The 16220-nt window shown below is 40.4% G+C and overlaps 1 protein-coding gene across 11 annotated transcripts in view; it reads left to right on the forward strand.

Moving 5' to 3' along the window:
- The window catches only part of RUBCN (rubicon autophagy regulator), a 69602-nt gene that overhangs the window by 26808 nt on the left and 26574 nt on the right, over positions 1–16220 (forward strand). For 4 of the 11 annotated variants that reach the window (XM_089680097.1, XM_089680098.1, XM_089680101.1 and 1 more), the window contains 6 exons: positions 3218–3262; positions 6962–7045; positions 9418–9533; positions 9714–9912; positions 10742–10843; positions 15573–15627. In XM_089680097.1, coding sequence (XP_089536223.1) covers positions 3218–3262; positions 6962–7045; positions 9418–9533; positions 9714–9912; positions 10742–10843; positions 15573–15627 — 601 coding nt within the window. Of the gene's footprint in view, positions 1–3217; positions 3263–6961; positions 7046–9417; positions 9534–9713; positions 9913–10741; positions 10844–11685; positions 11761–15572; positions 15628–16220 lie in introns of all 11 variants that reach the window. The other 7 variants (XM_089680103.1, XM_089680107.1, XM_089680099.1 and 4 more) reach the window with 4 other exon arrangements.

The following is a 16220-nucleotide window of genomic DNA, read 5'->3' on the forward strand; positions in this document are numbered from 1 at the left end:
ATACACATCATTCATCTACTCTTGGTCTGGCCCCCGGGTCCAATATATGAACCCATTGCAGCCCTCAAGTCAAAAAGTTTGCCCACCCCTGACCTAGACAATGAGTGAACAGGAATATCTCTGATGGGGGGAAGGTAAAATTTTCAGAGATTCCGAAGTCCTAGCCAGCTTGGGAGTCAGTCATATGTCTTATTTGTGTGCAGACACACCTAGCCGATCGGCCAGTCTTTCTTGTTCTGTTGAAGATAAAGCCTGCTATCGGTTTGGAGCATAGACCTGGGATAATAACATGGTTTGTAGCATATCTTTTTGTTTGAGAGTTGGACTATGTACATACAGCAGGCCGTGAGCTTGTTGATCATATGCTTTCAGTGGTCTTTCTTGGGATGTACAGTAGATGAAGCAATTACTGAACAGATAAGATGTGTAAGCCACAAAATGTAATCTGTTGCAGTTTACCAATCCCTAAATGTGATGGCTGCATTAATTTTTCTTTATTGGGCTTTCTTCCTTTATTTTTACCTGGTGATCTGGCCTGTAACATACTTGCTGTCATAGGGTGACCCCACTCTGGAAGGAGGAGCAACAGGGGCACCTTTGGGCATTTGCATTGTCAGTCTGGGGAAAGAGTATTGTTAGATCTAAAACAGACTTAGATAAACTTCACTAACAAATTAAAGCCAAACATCACTTTTTAAGCAGTTACAGTGACAGTTTTTTTACTTGCCAAAAACTGTGTGTGGGGGGAAAAAAGTTTGTTTTATTACCGTAAACTAGCACTTTTTATTTACTTCTATATTTATTAAGTTATAATCTGGATAATTTGATTACATTTTTTATTGTATTTTAGCGCTGCGGTGTTTCTTTATTTTGATACTGTTCACGATGCTTTATGGTTCCTTTTATTGGTGCATATACAGCTTATGGTATTTTTATCCTGAGCGCTCACTGATTTTTCACTTTATTAGACTTCATTTCAAAATCGTGTCCCGTATAGATTTCATTGCAAAATCGTGTCCCTTATAGACTTCATTGCAAAATCGTGTCCCGTATAGACTTCATTGCAAAATCGTGTCCCGTATAGACTTCATTGCAAAATCATGTCCCGTATAGACTTCATTGCAAAATCGTGTTCCGTTTAGACTTCATTGCAAAATCGTGTTCCGCATAGACTTCATTGCAAAATCGTGTCCCGTATAGACTTCATTGCAAAATCGTGTCCCGTATAGACTTCATTGCAAAATCGTGTCCCGTATAGACTTCATTGCAAAATCGTGTCCCGTATAGACTTCATTGCAAAATCGTGTCCCGTATAGATTTCATTGCAAAATCGTGTCCCGTACAGACTTCATTGCAAAATCGTGTTCCGCATAGACTTCATTGCAAAATCGTGTTCCGTATAGACTTCATTGCAAAATCGTGTCCCGTACAGACTTCATTGCAAAATCGTGTTCCGTTTAGACTTCATTGCAAAATCATGTTCCGTATAGACTTCATTGCAAAATCGTGTCCCGCATAGACTTCATTGCAAAATCGTGTTCCGTATAGACTTCATTGCAAAATCGCGTCCCGCATAGACTTCATTGCAAAATCGTGTTCCGCATAGACTTCATTGCAAAATCGTGTTCCGTATAGACTTCATTGCAAAATCGTGTTCCGTATAGACTTCATTGCAAAATCGTGTCCCGCATAGACTTCATTGCAAAATCGTGTTCCGTTGAGACTTCATTGCAAAATCGTGTTCCGTTGAGACTTCATTGCAAAATCGTGTTCCGTTGAGACTTCATTGCAAAATCGTGTTCCGTTGAGACTTCATTGCAAAATCGTGTTCCGTTGAGACTTCATTGCAAAATCGTGTTCCGTTGAGACTTCATTGCAAAATCGTGTTCCTTTGAGACTTCATTGCAAAATCGTGTCCCGCATAGACTTTAATTCAATATCTCATCCCATAGATTCCAATGCAAAATCTCAACCCCTAGGTGTCAATGTAAAATCACATCCCCTAGACGTTGATGCAAAGATGCCAGCCACATTTTAAAAAGTGGGCAAGTGCAACGGGAATTTTCATTTCGGTACATCATTAATTGTGCGTCCCCTACAAGCCGTTCCGTGCTGTTTAAAGTGCGCACGTGTATAGTGCACGCTCCTTCTCCAGCTGAGCTCAGTAGCAGCCACTCCGGGCCATTCAACCTGCACACGTTTGTGGAGGGTGCCCTTTCCATTTCTAGCTGAACATTTCCTCCCATCTGTCTATATGAATATGTGGGTGGAGCTCTGGCAGTCATATGATTATTTAAAAACCAATGTAAATGTGAGCAAAACACCTGCAAACAAGCATTACCTTAATAGGTTTGCTTCACATAATGGTATTTCCGTTTAGATCTCTTAAATCAATCATGTGTCTGCCAGAATTCTGCCCACATATTTACATAGACAACAATGATAAACAGTGGAGCAATGAGGAAATCGGGATCCTTGAGCTGCCCGCTTGATGTGCAGGAATGTCATGTGGGCAGCTCTCTGTGGGGGAAAGAGGAAGAATCCAGAGCATGCACAGACTGGGGGCAGTCTGGGTTCAGATCGCCCACAGTAGTGTTACCATTCTAAATAGGGAATTGGCAGGATCACCAAGTAATTATAACCACACCGTGACTTTTGAGAAAAAAAACAGCACATCTAATCAAACGGAACTATACTCACCTTCAGTCCAGTAATGCAACATCCTGGGCATTTCCATGCGGCGGACTTCCTGGTATGGATCACCAGCTGCTTTCATTGGCCGGGCCGCTATGATGTCACTCCCGCCTTTTTGCGGTAGTTGTCACCTTTGGCATTGCCAAATTTCTGCAGTGAGCTGCACACGCACAGGGGCAGACAGGCATGTAGGTGACTTTTTAGTGCAGAAGAGAAAAGGCATGTGTTTTCTGCAATAAAATCCTGCCTCTCAGTCCATTTTTATTTTCTACATAATATTCCCCTTTAAAATGTTAAGTTTTGGGTTTAATGTCACTTTAAGGGTACAGTATAAATACATTGACTGTATGGCTACATTATCCCTGGGGGGAATGTTAGATAATGTTTTTTTACCATTTTTGTATCTTTTTCAGACTGCTGTAAATGTTGAAACACCTTGTTTAAAGAATCTCTGTACTCTTTTATGTCTCTTTTTTTTCCCTAAAATCTACTTTCTTACTTTAACGCTGACTGCTGGCACTAGGAGGTGACCGGGATATCACTATTATAATGGAGGATCCTGTGGCAGGTCCAGCATCTATTACCAATGATCAGCAGAAGCACTGGTGATATGGGCACAACATTGACACGAGAGGCACAGTCACGGAGATAAACAGTGTTGAAGTTCTTTAAAATGGCAGTATTAAACCAGTATTGTGCTTAATTTAGTTTTAGTATTGACCAAATCTAATTTTTGTTAAACTGTAAGACACAGAAAAAGTAGGGTCTAGGTCCTTCAACTAAGAAGCAGGCCATGAACTAAAAGACTTACTTTCTCTTGTAATATCAGCCTGCTATCATGCTTCCTTACTTCAGTGTTATACTTAGGAGGCAGGGTGCAGAATTTTATATTTTTACATGATGTTTTCATAGCCGTAAACACAGTGGGGGGAAATTTATCAAAAACCGGGTGAGATAGCCAGATCCTGGTAATATAGGAGGATGGCAGCGTCAGATTCTAGCAGTTCAACATGGAATTTGCGGAGCCTGTGAGTATGTTATTTGAGCATAACCCAGGGTTAAGTTCCTCTTAAAGTCGCTCAGGATTTCTTTTTTCCTCCCCTGCCTGCTACCTTTTGTGTGACCCCTTCAGGTGCTACAAATAGCAAGCCAAGTTGTTGCCGAACAGTGCTGGGTTCCTAGTCCCCTCTGGGCAGCAAAGTTTGGAAGGTGCATAGTAACCCTACTGTCTGGCATTTCTGTTGAGGTTAATTGGTTAACCTAGTCGTCCTGTCCTTAAAGAGAGCTGGCATATTGTGGTTTTCTGAGAGCAGTGAGGCGCTCTCTACTTACAGTAAAAATTGGGCCTCGTAAAAGTCTATTCCTCTCTTAACTAGGTCTGAGTAGCATAACTTTAATGGAAGATATGGTGTTTATTATTCCTTGACTATGCTCACTGCTGATATCCACATATCCTGATTTACTTCTCTAAAAATAAACTTTTCACTTATTACTCTGTTGTTTCTTAGGGAACTCTACCTCCTGCATATTTGTTTTAAGAAATTGTCCTAAAAAGCTTCTTTTGGAGCTAATATGAGATTTTACACAAATTCTTTTTCTATAATGTCCCATCAAGTTGGTGGATAACTGATATGTACTATTAAATGGGGTTCTATGATATATCCTGGAATACAGGGTGTAGTCTACTGCTTTAAAAGCTCATCGGAGCCTATTTTCTTTCCCTAATAAATACCTCAGCTGAAAGACTGTGGTGCCACCATCTATGGAGGTTGACCAGCTTTAGAGCTTTCAGTAATACCCATCTCTACCGAAAGGTGCATATGTACTGTACTCCATGTCCTCTCCAGACCTACAGACTTTCTGTATAAGAAACTCTGCTTTTCACTTTCACTGCTTTTTCTTCACTGCTTTGGAGCCATTACTATTCTGGGGTTCCTGCTTGAATGACTCCTGTTGTTGGTATGCAGGGTTAATATCTTTGGAGGAACATGATATATCCACAGTGGGTGGCTGTTCAGATTCATTTCTTTATCTTTCAATTTAAAGGATCCCTGTTTGAGTAATAATACTTCTGTCTGCCAGCTACTCAGTGGCAACCCTTGGTCTAAGCAGCTTGGCCTTGCTAATAATTAACATTGCTGAGGTCTGACTAGTACACTGGACAGTATTGTAATGTGCTGCAAGAAAGAAGACCTGCTGAAGAAGTCGGTCCATCTCTTGTTTCCATTTCATGAATTTCAGCAGAATTCCACCGTTTTCGTAGGGAAGATTGCCTGCAAAACACCAGAGTTCCACACTTATTCATATGGTTCTGCAGCTCCTCAAGATAACAGAATTATCTGGCAGTTGTAGCTAGTCTGCAGATTTTTTGTCAATCCTGAAAGACTGTTACACAATCCTATCCATGAGATTCATCTACACAATTTTATAGCCTGCAGCCTAGCAGGACTGTCTTTAAGATTCATTCAGCTAGAATCCATAGCAGTGGTCTCCAAACTGTGGCCTGGGGTGCCGGATGCGGTCCTTTACTTGCTTTTATCCGGCCCTTGGGGCACTATTTCATTCACCGACACCAATAATGGGGCTCAGTTTTTCCCAATGACACCAATAATGGGCCACCATTCCTCCCAATGACACCAATAATGGGCCACAATTGCTCCCAATTATACCAATAATGGGCCACAGTTCCTCCCAATGACATCAATAATGGGCTGTAGTTCATCCCACTGACACCAAAGATGTGGCACAGTTCTTCCCAATGACACCAACAATAGGGCCCAATGGCACTAATGAAGCCATTGATGGGGCACATCTCCTCCCAATGACACCAGTGATGGGACACAGTTCCTCCCAATGATACCAATGATGAGGCACAGTTCCTCCCAATGACATCAACAATGGGGCACAGTTCCTCCCAATTATACCACCAATGGAATCCAATTACATCAACGATGGGGCACTATTCCTCCCAATTACACCAATGATGAGGCACTATTCCTATCAATGATACCAATGATGGGACACTATTCCTACTAGTGACACCAAGGATGGGGCATTGTTTACTCCAACTAATGCTGGGACATTTTCTACTCCCGATGGTCACAGTGTGGCCCCTCTAAAGTCTTAAGGACAGTAAACTGGCTCTTTGTTTAAAAAGTTTGGAGACCCCTGATCTATAGCTTTGTGTTTGCATTTTCGCTGGATTGTCTTCAAGGTTCTGCATTTTTTTTACCTGCAATTTTTTCACTCGGTTGCATGCGAGGTTTTGCAGATCTTTACCATTGTCTTCAAGATATTGCAGATTTGTGGGATGATCTGCATGCCTTGGTCTTTGAGATGCCATCATATCCAGGATATTTGTGCAAGGTGCCACAGTTCCCAGGGCTTCCTGCGAGTCACTGCAGTTCTTTTGAGTCCGATATGCCAATGAGGAAAAAGGATATTGTGTTTGGCATCAAATTCTTTTACTTTATTAATTTTTTTTTGCAGCACCTAGGAACATATATATCATATCCCTCCCATTCCTCTTTAAAATGTTTTTCTTTCATGATACCCCTGGCTTGGCTATTTTTAAATTTAGTGAGCAAGCATCTATCTATTGGTCTCCTGACTTCTAGGCGCGGGACCAGTACCTAACTGTCCTTGTTTACAAAATTACTTTTTTTGAACTCATTCAGTCAAAAAAAACATTTTCATTGGATCCCCGTATACTGATCTATAGATGATTCGACAAGTTTATTAGAAATATCTGCCTTGGGGTAGGTTATCTTTTGAGATATATAACACAGTTCACTAATTAATTTTTCAATAGTAATAATAATGTGAATAGTAACAGCCTCCGTGCTCAGTAGTTGTTCTTTTATAACCCAGTGCTTTTGCTTGTTAGGTGACCTATCTTTGTATCGTGCATGTATGATTATTCCCAAGCCATTGTTTTTTTCATTTTCATGGTAGTTGTCCATGGCATTCTTCTCTTTGCTCCATGTACCACTATAATCCTCACCCATTTTTCTTTTATTTTTAGGCAAATTTTATGTAACTTTTTTTTTAAGCCATAGAAGTGTAAGCCATTTGGATGTGTTTTCTTTACACAATATGACCAATAGTATTTTGGGTTGTTTTATAATTTTAATTTTATTTTTCTATTTTATTTATTTTGGTAGCATGCTTGTAAACATATTTCTTATATTATGTTTTTGCCATCATAGTGGGAAGAAAATGCAACATACTGCTTTTACGCTAACTTCTTTCTTTTGGGTATTTGTAGAATCCCATGCTGAACTGTTCAGAAGAGGCAATGTACCCTGTAATGGAAAAACAAATGGCTCTGACTCGCTTTACATAGATTATGGTGCGTGGTGACTAGAGTCATATAAAGTAGTGTAAAATGTCCTATATGTTTTTTTTTTTTTTGTTTTTTGTTTTGTCAGTCTGGCTAGCACCTCTGCTTTTATCCTGCAGGGATGTATGAGCTAGCTTTCCTTCTAAAAGGTGGTAAGAACTGTATGTCTTCCATTTTATACAATATACACGGTCTGTAATATTTTAGTGTGGTGCTTAGTTGGAACTTGCAGTAGAGCATTATAGAGAAATTGATGAAATAAATACAAATATTACATTCAAACAGATGCCCTTCTGAATCTTCAGCTCATTTTACCTTGTGAGGGCTCATTCACACCAGATATGATTTTAAGGAATTTTCTGCATATTTTTGTTTTTTATTGGGCTTAGTTGTACATTTGTGTCAGTGGGGTTCTATTCATCAAAGTGAAGCATTGCAGTGTACTTTAAAAATGTTTGGCATGCTGCACTTTCCCATTCAAGTCATTGGGATGAAAGCCTTCCAATAGCATGCCAGTGCATCTAAAATGCATGTTAAATCGCATATCTTACGTCATAAATGTAAAATCTGGTGATAATGAACTCTGAACCTATGCTCTGCATTCATTACTGTTTTCTTTAGCTTTCATGTTTAGCTTTAGCCTGTTCTTATTTACCAGCATATGTTTGAAAAGAAAGGTCTTGCCTTGCGCCCATCTGCGTCTAGGTTATTTGGCCTCATTCTGTTTTTCAGAACATATGGCTAATGAGGGGGCTGGTAATAATGGTGCTCACTAGCTACTTTCAGTTCTAACCCGGTGTACAAGGCCTTTGAACAAAGTTACCTGAGCTGGGAAATTATGGTCAGAAAGTAGGGAAGAAGGTGGGGAAGTTCAGCTTTCCAAAGGAGGTAATTCTGGTATATGTCTGCACATACCTTCAAATGACTTCTGAGGGTTGGCGCAGATTCTTAAGACGCTGGCAGCCTGTACGTCCGTATGTACAATAGGGGGTGGAAAAGGGTGGACCAGCCCTCACTTTTTTAGCAAAATTCTAAATCAGAAAATGTGATTATTGTATTTTGGGGCTCCTGAGATACATGAGAAGCTGCACAAAGGTACTTCAAAGGGTCAGCACTGGTTCTTAAATGTTCTGGGCAGCTTCAAAAGTACCGCTTTACTTACCATAACCTCCTGCTTATTAAGAATGAAATTGAGACTGGGGATTTCAGCACTGTGAGCAAGTCAGGCTCTAGTGCATTGCACAGTAGGTGGCTTCAGGCAATGAGGTGTTGGTGAAATGGGGGGGTGGAGTTGTTTAAATGGTTTACAAAAATGGGAAGTACCGGCACCACCCCTTGGTATTGTGATGAGAGATATTCCAGTAAGCAGACTGGAGGCAGGGAGGTGACCCAGAAAGCTGCCGAGATGAAGACATTCAATAGAGGTGTCCTCTCACTGTCTATTCAGTTAGTAAGGGTGTGTGAATTACAAAATAGTTGGGCTTTCAATTGGTCAGTCCTGATTGGGGACAAGGACAAATACTTCCCAGATCCTGGCACTTTTTTTTTTTTTTTTTTTTCTTGTGGAAAGGCTGGGGAAGAGTTACAAGCTCAGTCAATTTGATCCCAATTACTCCATGTTACCATTTAATGAGAGACCATATGTGTGGAGGGAGTAGATAATTCAGCCAGAGGGAGAGAGATTTAGCTGCAACAGCATCTCCAGTGAAGGACGCCATAGAGGTAGGAATAAAGCCCCTATCACATGGGGCAGGCTCCATTTAGATCAGCAAGAGATCTGTTCTCTGATCCCCTGCTGATCTGATCTGATTGGAGCAGAGCGGGGCAGATGACAGGTCTATTTCCACTCAGTTTATTCAGAGTGGAGATGGACAGAGTCTGCTCTGGTCAATGAGCAGACGAGAGTAAAGGGACTCCGATATCTGTTTTATACCCAATTGCCCTCCCTTTAGTGCCACCTAGACAGAGGATGATGGATCCCCTTCCATGTTGTTGTGGTTTTTTTTTTTCAGATTGGAAGTAGGCAGGTCAGATACAAGTCCTTTTACACTTGCCGGTCCATAGGGGTGAATGAAGGGTCTGATCAGGTCCACCTGAAAAACTGATAGGAGGACCTGATCAGACCCTTTGTGTGAAATGGTCCCAATATGTAAGACTTTGAAATAAGAAGCTTTATGGATCTTTGTAAAGGAAATGAAAGCTGAAGATCCAAATGTAGGTGAGACTTGACATCAGAGTGACTGTCAAATGTAATGGTTTTCTATGAGAATTATGGGAAATTGTTGTTTACAAGGGAGCTATGGGAGGCTGGAAACCTTTTTATGGTATGCTCCAAATTTGTTAGGTGGCCTAAAGAATATTTAATTAATCTTTCCTTGCAGACAGCACACAATACTTGAATTGCACAGAAGGGATATTTCGAAGGCCATCAGAGGGACAGTCATTAATCAGTTATCTTTCAGAGCAGGATTTCGGCAGCTGTGCTGACTTGGAAAAGGTATTAAACACAAGACACATTTCTAAGGTCTTTGATATCTTGTAATTATAAAAAACAAAACAAAAACTGAGTCATGGGATTTGTCTGTTTCCTTTTTCTTTTTTTCCTGTGATACTCCTTTTTATCAAATAGATTTTAATGCTTTCCCAATATTCTAATACCTGTGTCCTCTCTGCATAGGAAAATGCCCATTTTAGCATTTCGGAGTCCCTCATTGCGGCAATTGAACTCATGAAGTGTAACATGATGAGCCGTCAGCTTCAGGAAGAGGAAGAGGACAGTGATCGTGAGATTCGGGAGTTGAAACAGAAAATTCGTCTAAGGCGGCAACAGATCCGTACTCAGAAAAGGGTGGCAAGCAATGATGAACAATCCAGCAGTAAGACATCCACTTTAAGTCTGATTAAAATGGTGAACCTAGCATATGCTGCAGTCCTTCTGCACATTCATATACCATTTTTTGGCTTGCTGCACTTTTTAATTTGAAAACAAAATGGAAAAGAGGAGGGACTGGGACTGATTTAGGAAACTGAAAGAAATAAAAAAACCATTCACTTTGGAGCCCATACCAACCCATCAACTGTTGGCCTGTTGTCTAGCTTATTGTCTAAACCGCTACAATCTGACTGGATACTGCAGGCAAAACCCTCTGTATTAATTTTTTTCTCGGGCTTTATTCATTTGGGAATCTCATATCATGACTGATTGCAAATTCTTGTTATAAACATAAAAAGTACACTAGTTTCACTGTCCACCCCCCCCCCCCCCAAAGCAGTGTTCTCAGAGGTTTGAAAACCAAGACATTCTTCCTCTTCTTCCTCTTGGGATGCCAGAATAGATCAGAGCAGTTTTGATTTATCAGCACCAACATGTGGCCACACTGATCATTCAAAACTGCTGTGATCTTGTACATACACAGTACCGCTAGCTGTGAATCATTAGAAAATGTCAGCCAGCTCTCAAATCCCAAGATGAGAACCTTACAAGCAGTAAAGTCTAATGGACTGGTCAGTATTTCTTAATAGTCAACAGATAATATTTGTAGCTGCAGAATTTATTTTCATAAAATGCAAAAGTAAAGTTCCTCTTTAATCATATAACTATGGAGTGTTGCGCTGAATATGTTTGTAAAATCTTTGCACTTTACTCTGGATTGCAATCATCCTGTATTAATGGAGATATGTTTTTTTCCCCTCTTTGCCTCACAGGTGTTGGTGTGACAGATAGCAGTTCGCAGATAAGTTCCCGTGACTCTGCTCATCTGTCTGATTCTGGTTCTGTAGGTGAAGTGGATCAATATGAGATCAAAGGTACATCATATTATATAAAGTTTAAAAAGTGGTGTGATGCAATGTTTAGGGCATTACACTCAGGGGCTCATTCACGCCAAGGTGCAGAGACATCAATTTTTCTGCACGCATTCTGCAAGGGCAAGGAAAAAAAAAAGCATTGTTGTCTATGTGCCTTGTTCACACCACCACGCTAGTATCACCTGCAGATTTTGTTCTGTGCAGGAATCTGCAATGTGTATAAAACTCATTGAAGTGCGCATGAAAACTGATGTCTCTACAAGTGAAATCTGTGCGTCAGTTTCCATCATTTGTTCTGCATGTATGTTGTGAACAAGGCCTAAAAATGTAGGAACATCCCAGAAAGAACTGCTTTATTAGTATCTAGGAAAATACTTTTTAGTTAAAAAGTTAACTTTAATGCTTTCTACAGCAATCAAGTATTATTTCCTGTAGGAGTCTGAGGTCAGTGATGGTACAGTGCTTGGGGGGAATGAAGTAGAGGTTTGGGGTTCAGTTGTCTAAGCATAAATATCCTCTCTTTCTACTAGAAATAAAAGAATGGGAGCAGTGCAATAAAATTCCTTTATATTCTGTTAAATGCTGAGAATATTTCAGGATCCTGAAAAAAAACATGGAAAGACAAAATCAAGCTATATTTACAATTGACAGACTTGATTCACTATTTTGCAGGATTTCTTTTTTCCATCAAAAGGATTGAACAGGGCTTTGATTTATTGGAAACCATCACCATTGATGATGATTGTGCTAGTTAGTTTGTTGGTGTTGGAAGAATCATAAATAGCTTGTAATTAAAATATAAATCTTCTTGATGCACTGTAACTCATTGCTGTATTATGCAGATGATAATGATGGTCGTAACCTGATTGTAGTGTATAGAGGTGGACTCTCTGTCTCATTGGCTTCACTTTTCTCAGGTAGTATAAACAATATTGCTAAGAGGGGCTGAGAGGGCCACAATGGGTGTGCCACCTTGCTGTATCATCTCTACACTTTTTACACTGGCTGATGATATTCTGGTCACACTTTTACAGTACCTATTCTATATTTCCTGCCTATAGCACGCTTACGCCTTGCATGTGATGGGGGCAATCCACAGTTGCATGTTTCAGGTGATTTTTACACCAAAAAGTAGCTTCCTTGGTGAAGAAGAATTGTTTTAAGGTTTTAAAATCAGACTAAAGATGTGTGCCATGATTTGTTTTACAACTCGTGTGGGGTAAGCAGATCCACAGGAGTTCTGGATGAAACTGTCATTTAAATGGGTTGCTCAAGTTGTCATGTAATATGTCAAGATCAAATAAACTTTCATATGTCTTGGGATTTTGTAAAACCTAAATACAGGTGGACCTCTGTTTACAAATTTAATGCGTTCTCCTGGACGTTTTGAATTGCAAAAAATTTGTAAACCTAAACGCGTTTTCCCATAGGAATGCATTGAAAGCCAATTAATCCGTTCTGGAGGTCAGAAAAACATTTAAAAAAGTTCGCTGTCACTATAGGTCAGTGCCGGTTTTTAAATGTAATTACCGGCTTTTGGTTTTTCTTCACTATAGCTCAGAGAATCCGCTGTCACTTCCCCCCAGCTAAAAAAAAAACAAAAAAACTTTCCTTTTAGTTTATTTCCCAGAGTTAAAAGAAACAATGTTTCCTTTTAGTTTGTTTCCGGAGATAAAAGAAACAAAGTATGCTTTAGCTCCGGGGAAAGTGACAGCTAATTCTGTGAGCTATAATGAAGAAAAAATAAAAGCCGGCAATTGCATTTAAAAATCGGCACTGATATACACTTCGTATTGCGAAAAAAATTTGTAAACCAAGGCATTATTTTCAATGGATTTTCATTCATAAACCGAAAATTACATTAACCGAGGCGCCCGTAAACCGAGGTACACCTGTATGTATGTCTTCATGATGATTCTGGCAAGGATACTGGGGTTGATTTACTAAAACTGGAGAGTGCAAAATCTGGTTAAGCTCTCCACAGAAACCAATCAGCTTACAGGTTTTGTTGTCTATGCTTAAAGGGATACTAAAGGCTTAAAATGTTACTAAACCCAGGATCCTGCATTCACTATATCTGGTCTCCCACAGTACACAGAACATAGAAATGCAATTATCTTAGTAAATATAAACTGCTAAATACCTTTTCTCATCAGAAGTTAGAGCAGTCTTGTGACTTCTAACAGTGTCCAGCAGAGCACTGGTTAAAACTTGTAGGAGGAGTTTTCTTTCTGCTCTAGGAGGATGCAAAACCCCTGACTTGTGTATGGTCAGTGCTGATTGGCCCTGTGCTGATCACATGCACTCCCCCAAGGGAAAAAAAACCTAGCTTTCCACACTGAGCATGTGCAGAATCGCTACGGTTCCGTCTGTCTTGTGGACTTTTGAACAAGAGGAGAAGTCAGGATCAAACGGCCTTTTTACACAATGCAAAGGATTAACCCCTTAGGTTCCACAGTGAGTATAACAAGCATGCTGTACTGCATAAGTAAAAGGTGAAAGTGAGCGCTAGATGGAAAGCTGCTGTACGCCAAAAGGCACCAATAAACCTATAAGAAGTATATAAGAAAAAGGGCGCAGCACTAAGGGCAACAAGATAATTTAAATATACACAGATAAGCATATAAATAATAGACAGCATACAAAATGAATTAAGTGACTATCGTGTCAAAAAAAGTGCCAAAAAGTCTCTAGAAATAGCAGGGTGGTGGTCAAAATTGTGCGTCTTCTGGTGATCAAACGTATGAATTACACACTCACCAGACCAATTCAAATATGCATGTAGAAAATAGTAATCCTCTGCAGATATCAAGGTGAGGTCATCTTAAAGGTAGATAAGGCGTCTCAGGGTCACCATCTGGGCACATCTGTCCGTCCAGGCTCCCCTATGGATCATGTGCTTATAGGCTATAAACACCTCTCAGCTGCCTTACCGGGTGGCTCTGCGGGTGGTGGACTCGACAAGGGTCTGCTTGCTGGGGAACTTCAATGTTGTAGACAGCCGGTTCCACCTGTCTGCTGCTGCTCCTCCTCTGCCGTGGAATGGAGAGCGTGCTCTTAGGTGTGCTGGTCAGCTGCTGCATCTCAAGCTGCACACTGTATGTTGAATCCAGTACACTGTCCTTCACAGGGAGATGATTGATTTATGAAAGATCTGTAATCCCAGAATCCCCAATCAGATCTTCTTTCATCAGAATCTTGTGTGAAAAATACCCTTGTTTGTTCAGCAAATTCACTTCATATCCCCTGATGGCTGTTCCTCTTCAGAAGCTTTACTGCATATACTGACTGATTTTACTGCTGTGGGTTTAGTAACGCTTTCATTTTTTTTTTTTTTTAAATAACAAACGTGATACTTGCCTGCTCTGTGTAGTGATTTTGCACAAAGCAGCCACAATCCTTCTCTTCTCAGGTTCCCCACTGGTGCTCCTGGCTCCTCCCTCCTGTCATGTGCCCCACAGCAAGCAGCTTCCTATGGGGACACCTGAGCAGGTGCATTCCCAAGCTGCTGCTCCATGTGTCCATTCACACATGGAGCTGTGGCTCGGCCCTGCCCCCTCTCTCTTCTCATTGCCTCACTTGCTGTGATTGACTCACCAATGGCTCATGCTTCTGCCTCAGCCAGTGAGGAGAGGGAGTCCTGGGATAGCCGAGACTCCAGTATACTTCGCTGGATGAAAAGGGGGCTTAGGTGAGTATTAGAGGGGGCTGGGGGGATACTGCACAGAAAAGTTTTTTTACCGTCATGCACATAAAGGTGAAAAACCTTGAGCCTTTCCAACCACTTTCATTGGAGAAGGTGAAGTTAGAGGCTAATTGGCTAGCATGCACAGCTGCACAGGTTTTGCACTCTCCAGTTTTATTAAATCAACCCCACTGTATACTATGAACACATATTGGAAGGAAGTGATATATTTGTAGATCTGCAAAGATGACACCATTATTTACAAGCCAGCATTTTACTGACTGTTCTATTGACACCTTCTAATCATTGCAGGTGTTCATTTCATTTTGAGTGCATTTAAAATTTGATATACCCTTTGTGGGGATGCAGCAAAGTGTAGTTTTTATGACAATCTGTTTTTCCTACTGCGCATGCTGCTGCTCTTCCCCTTATCAAAGTTTACAGGATTTTCCAGTTCAGTCCGTGAGATCAAAACATGATCCTTGGCTAGATCACGACAGTGCAAAGAAATCGCCAAAGGAACTAGACAGTGCTGGCTCTTTACTTTTTATAGTTTTTCCGTGTAAGACTTCATAATTTCATGGGATATATGGATGGCAGCTAATGATATGAAAAAAATCTTGCCTCTATACATATTCATTTACAGGATTCCAGACAGACAAAATCTAGTTGTATAGACTGGCTGACCACACAGCCAGTCATGACTTTTTAAATAAAACACTTTCAGATTCCACCAGTGATGTTTTTTCAGGCATATTATCCAAAATACACCTTTTAAGGGAGGACCAACTCGCAGACTTTTGGATTCTCCAATACTGAAAATACTTCTTTGGTGTATCATACTATTGGTGTCCTCCTAAGACAAGAATGTCAAGGAGATAAGTGAACTGGCTATGTAGTGTATATAAGGCACTGCATTTACTCTGTGCCCCTAGATAGCTTGCACACGTTACTATGGAATATTCTCTTCTAAAGACCAATTGTCTAATTATCACTGTACTAATTTATGTTAATCATTTATTTTCTAATGGGCTGTTTTTTTAGATGCAGACATTAAGAAGACCACAAGTTTTCAGCCTATGCAAAATTCTGAATCCATGTGAGTTTGATGAGTAACTTTTATATTTTCTTTGATATCCTGAAATAGATTAAGCCTGAGCTCCAGGCGAAACGGCTACATGCAAAATTGTAATACGTATATGAGAACTGATCAGTACAAGTGTGAAGCACACTGCTGAGGTCATCCCTTTACTGTCGCCTTTTTTAAATCTGCTCCAAGCCAATATAAAAGGCAGAAATGTGTGCAACGCTGTAATTACTGATACAATAACACATTTATCTTATTAAGGGCAAGCAGTGTAAGCACTTGACTTTGACTTAGTTTCATCCTTACAGCAGAGCTCACACTGGGAAAGGGAAAAGCAACACAGGTAGCCAGTCAGTTGAGCTGCAGGGCAAGGAGCATGAAGATAAGTGTGGAGAGCAGAGAGATGAGGTCATCGGTGTGCTTTTTTTCTTTTTACTATCCAGTCGTGTGGGGAGAAGACATAAAACTGACAATGCAGCAAAAAAAGGTCAGGCCCCTTACCCTTCCAGAAAAGACCTTTTCTGTGTATCAGACCTGTATAAATATGACTGGATGAACAAAATATAAACTGCTTGGTAAAACCACTCTCATATATGTATTTCATC

The sequence above is a fragment of the Staurois parvus genome, unplaced genomic scaffold (assembly GCF_062004578.1).
Source record: "Staurois parvus isolate SC_StPar_1 unplaced genomic scaffold, SC_StPar_1.0 ptg000235l, whole genome shotgun sequence".
Lineage (NCBI taxonomy): Eukaryota > Metazoa > Chordata > Amphibia > Anura > Ranidae > Staurois > Staurois parvus.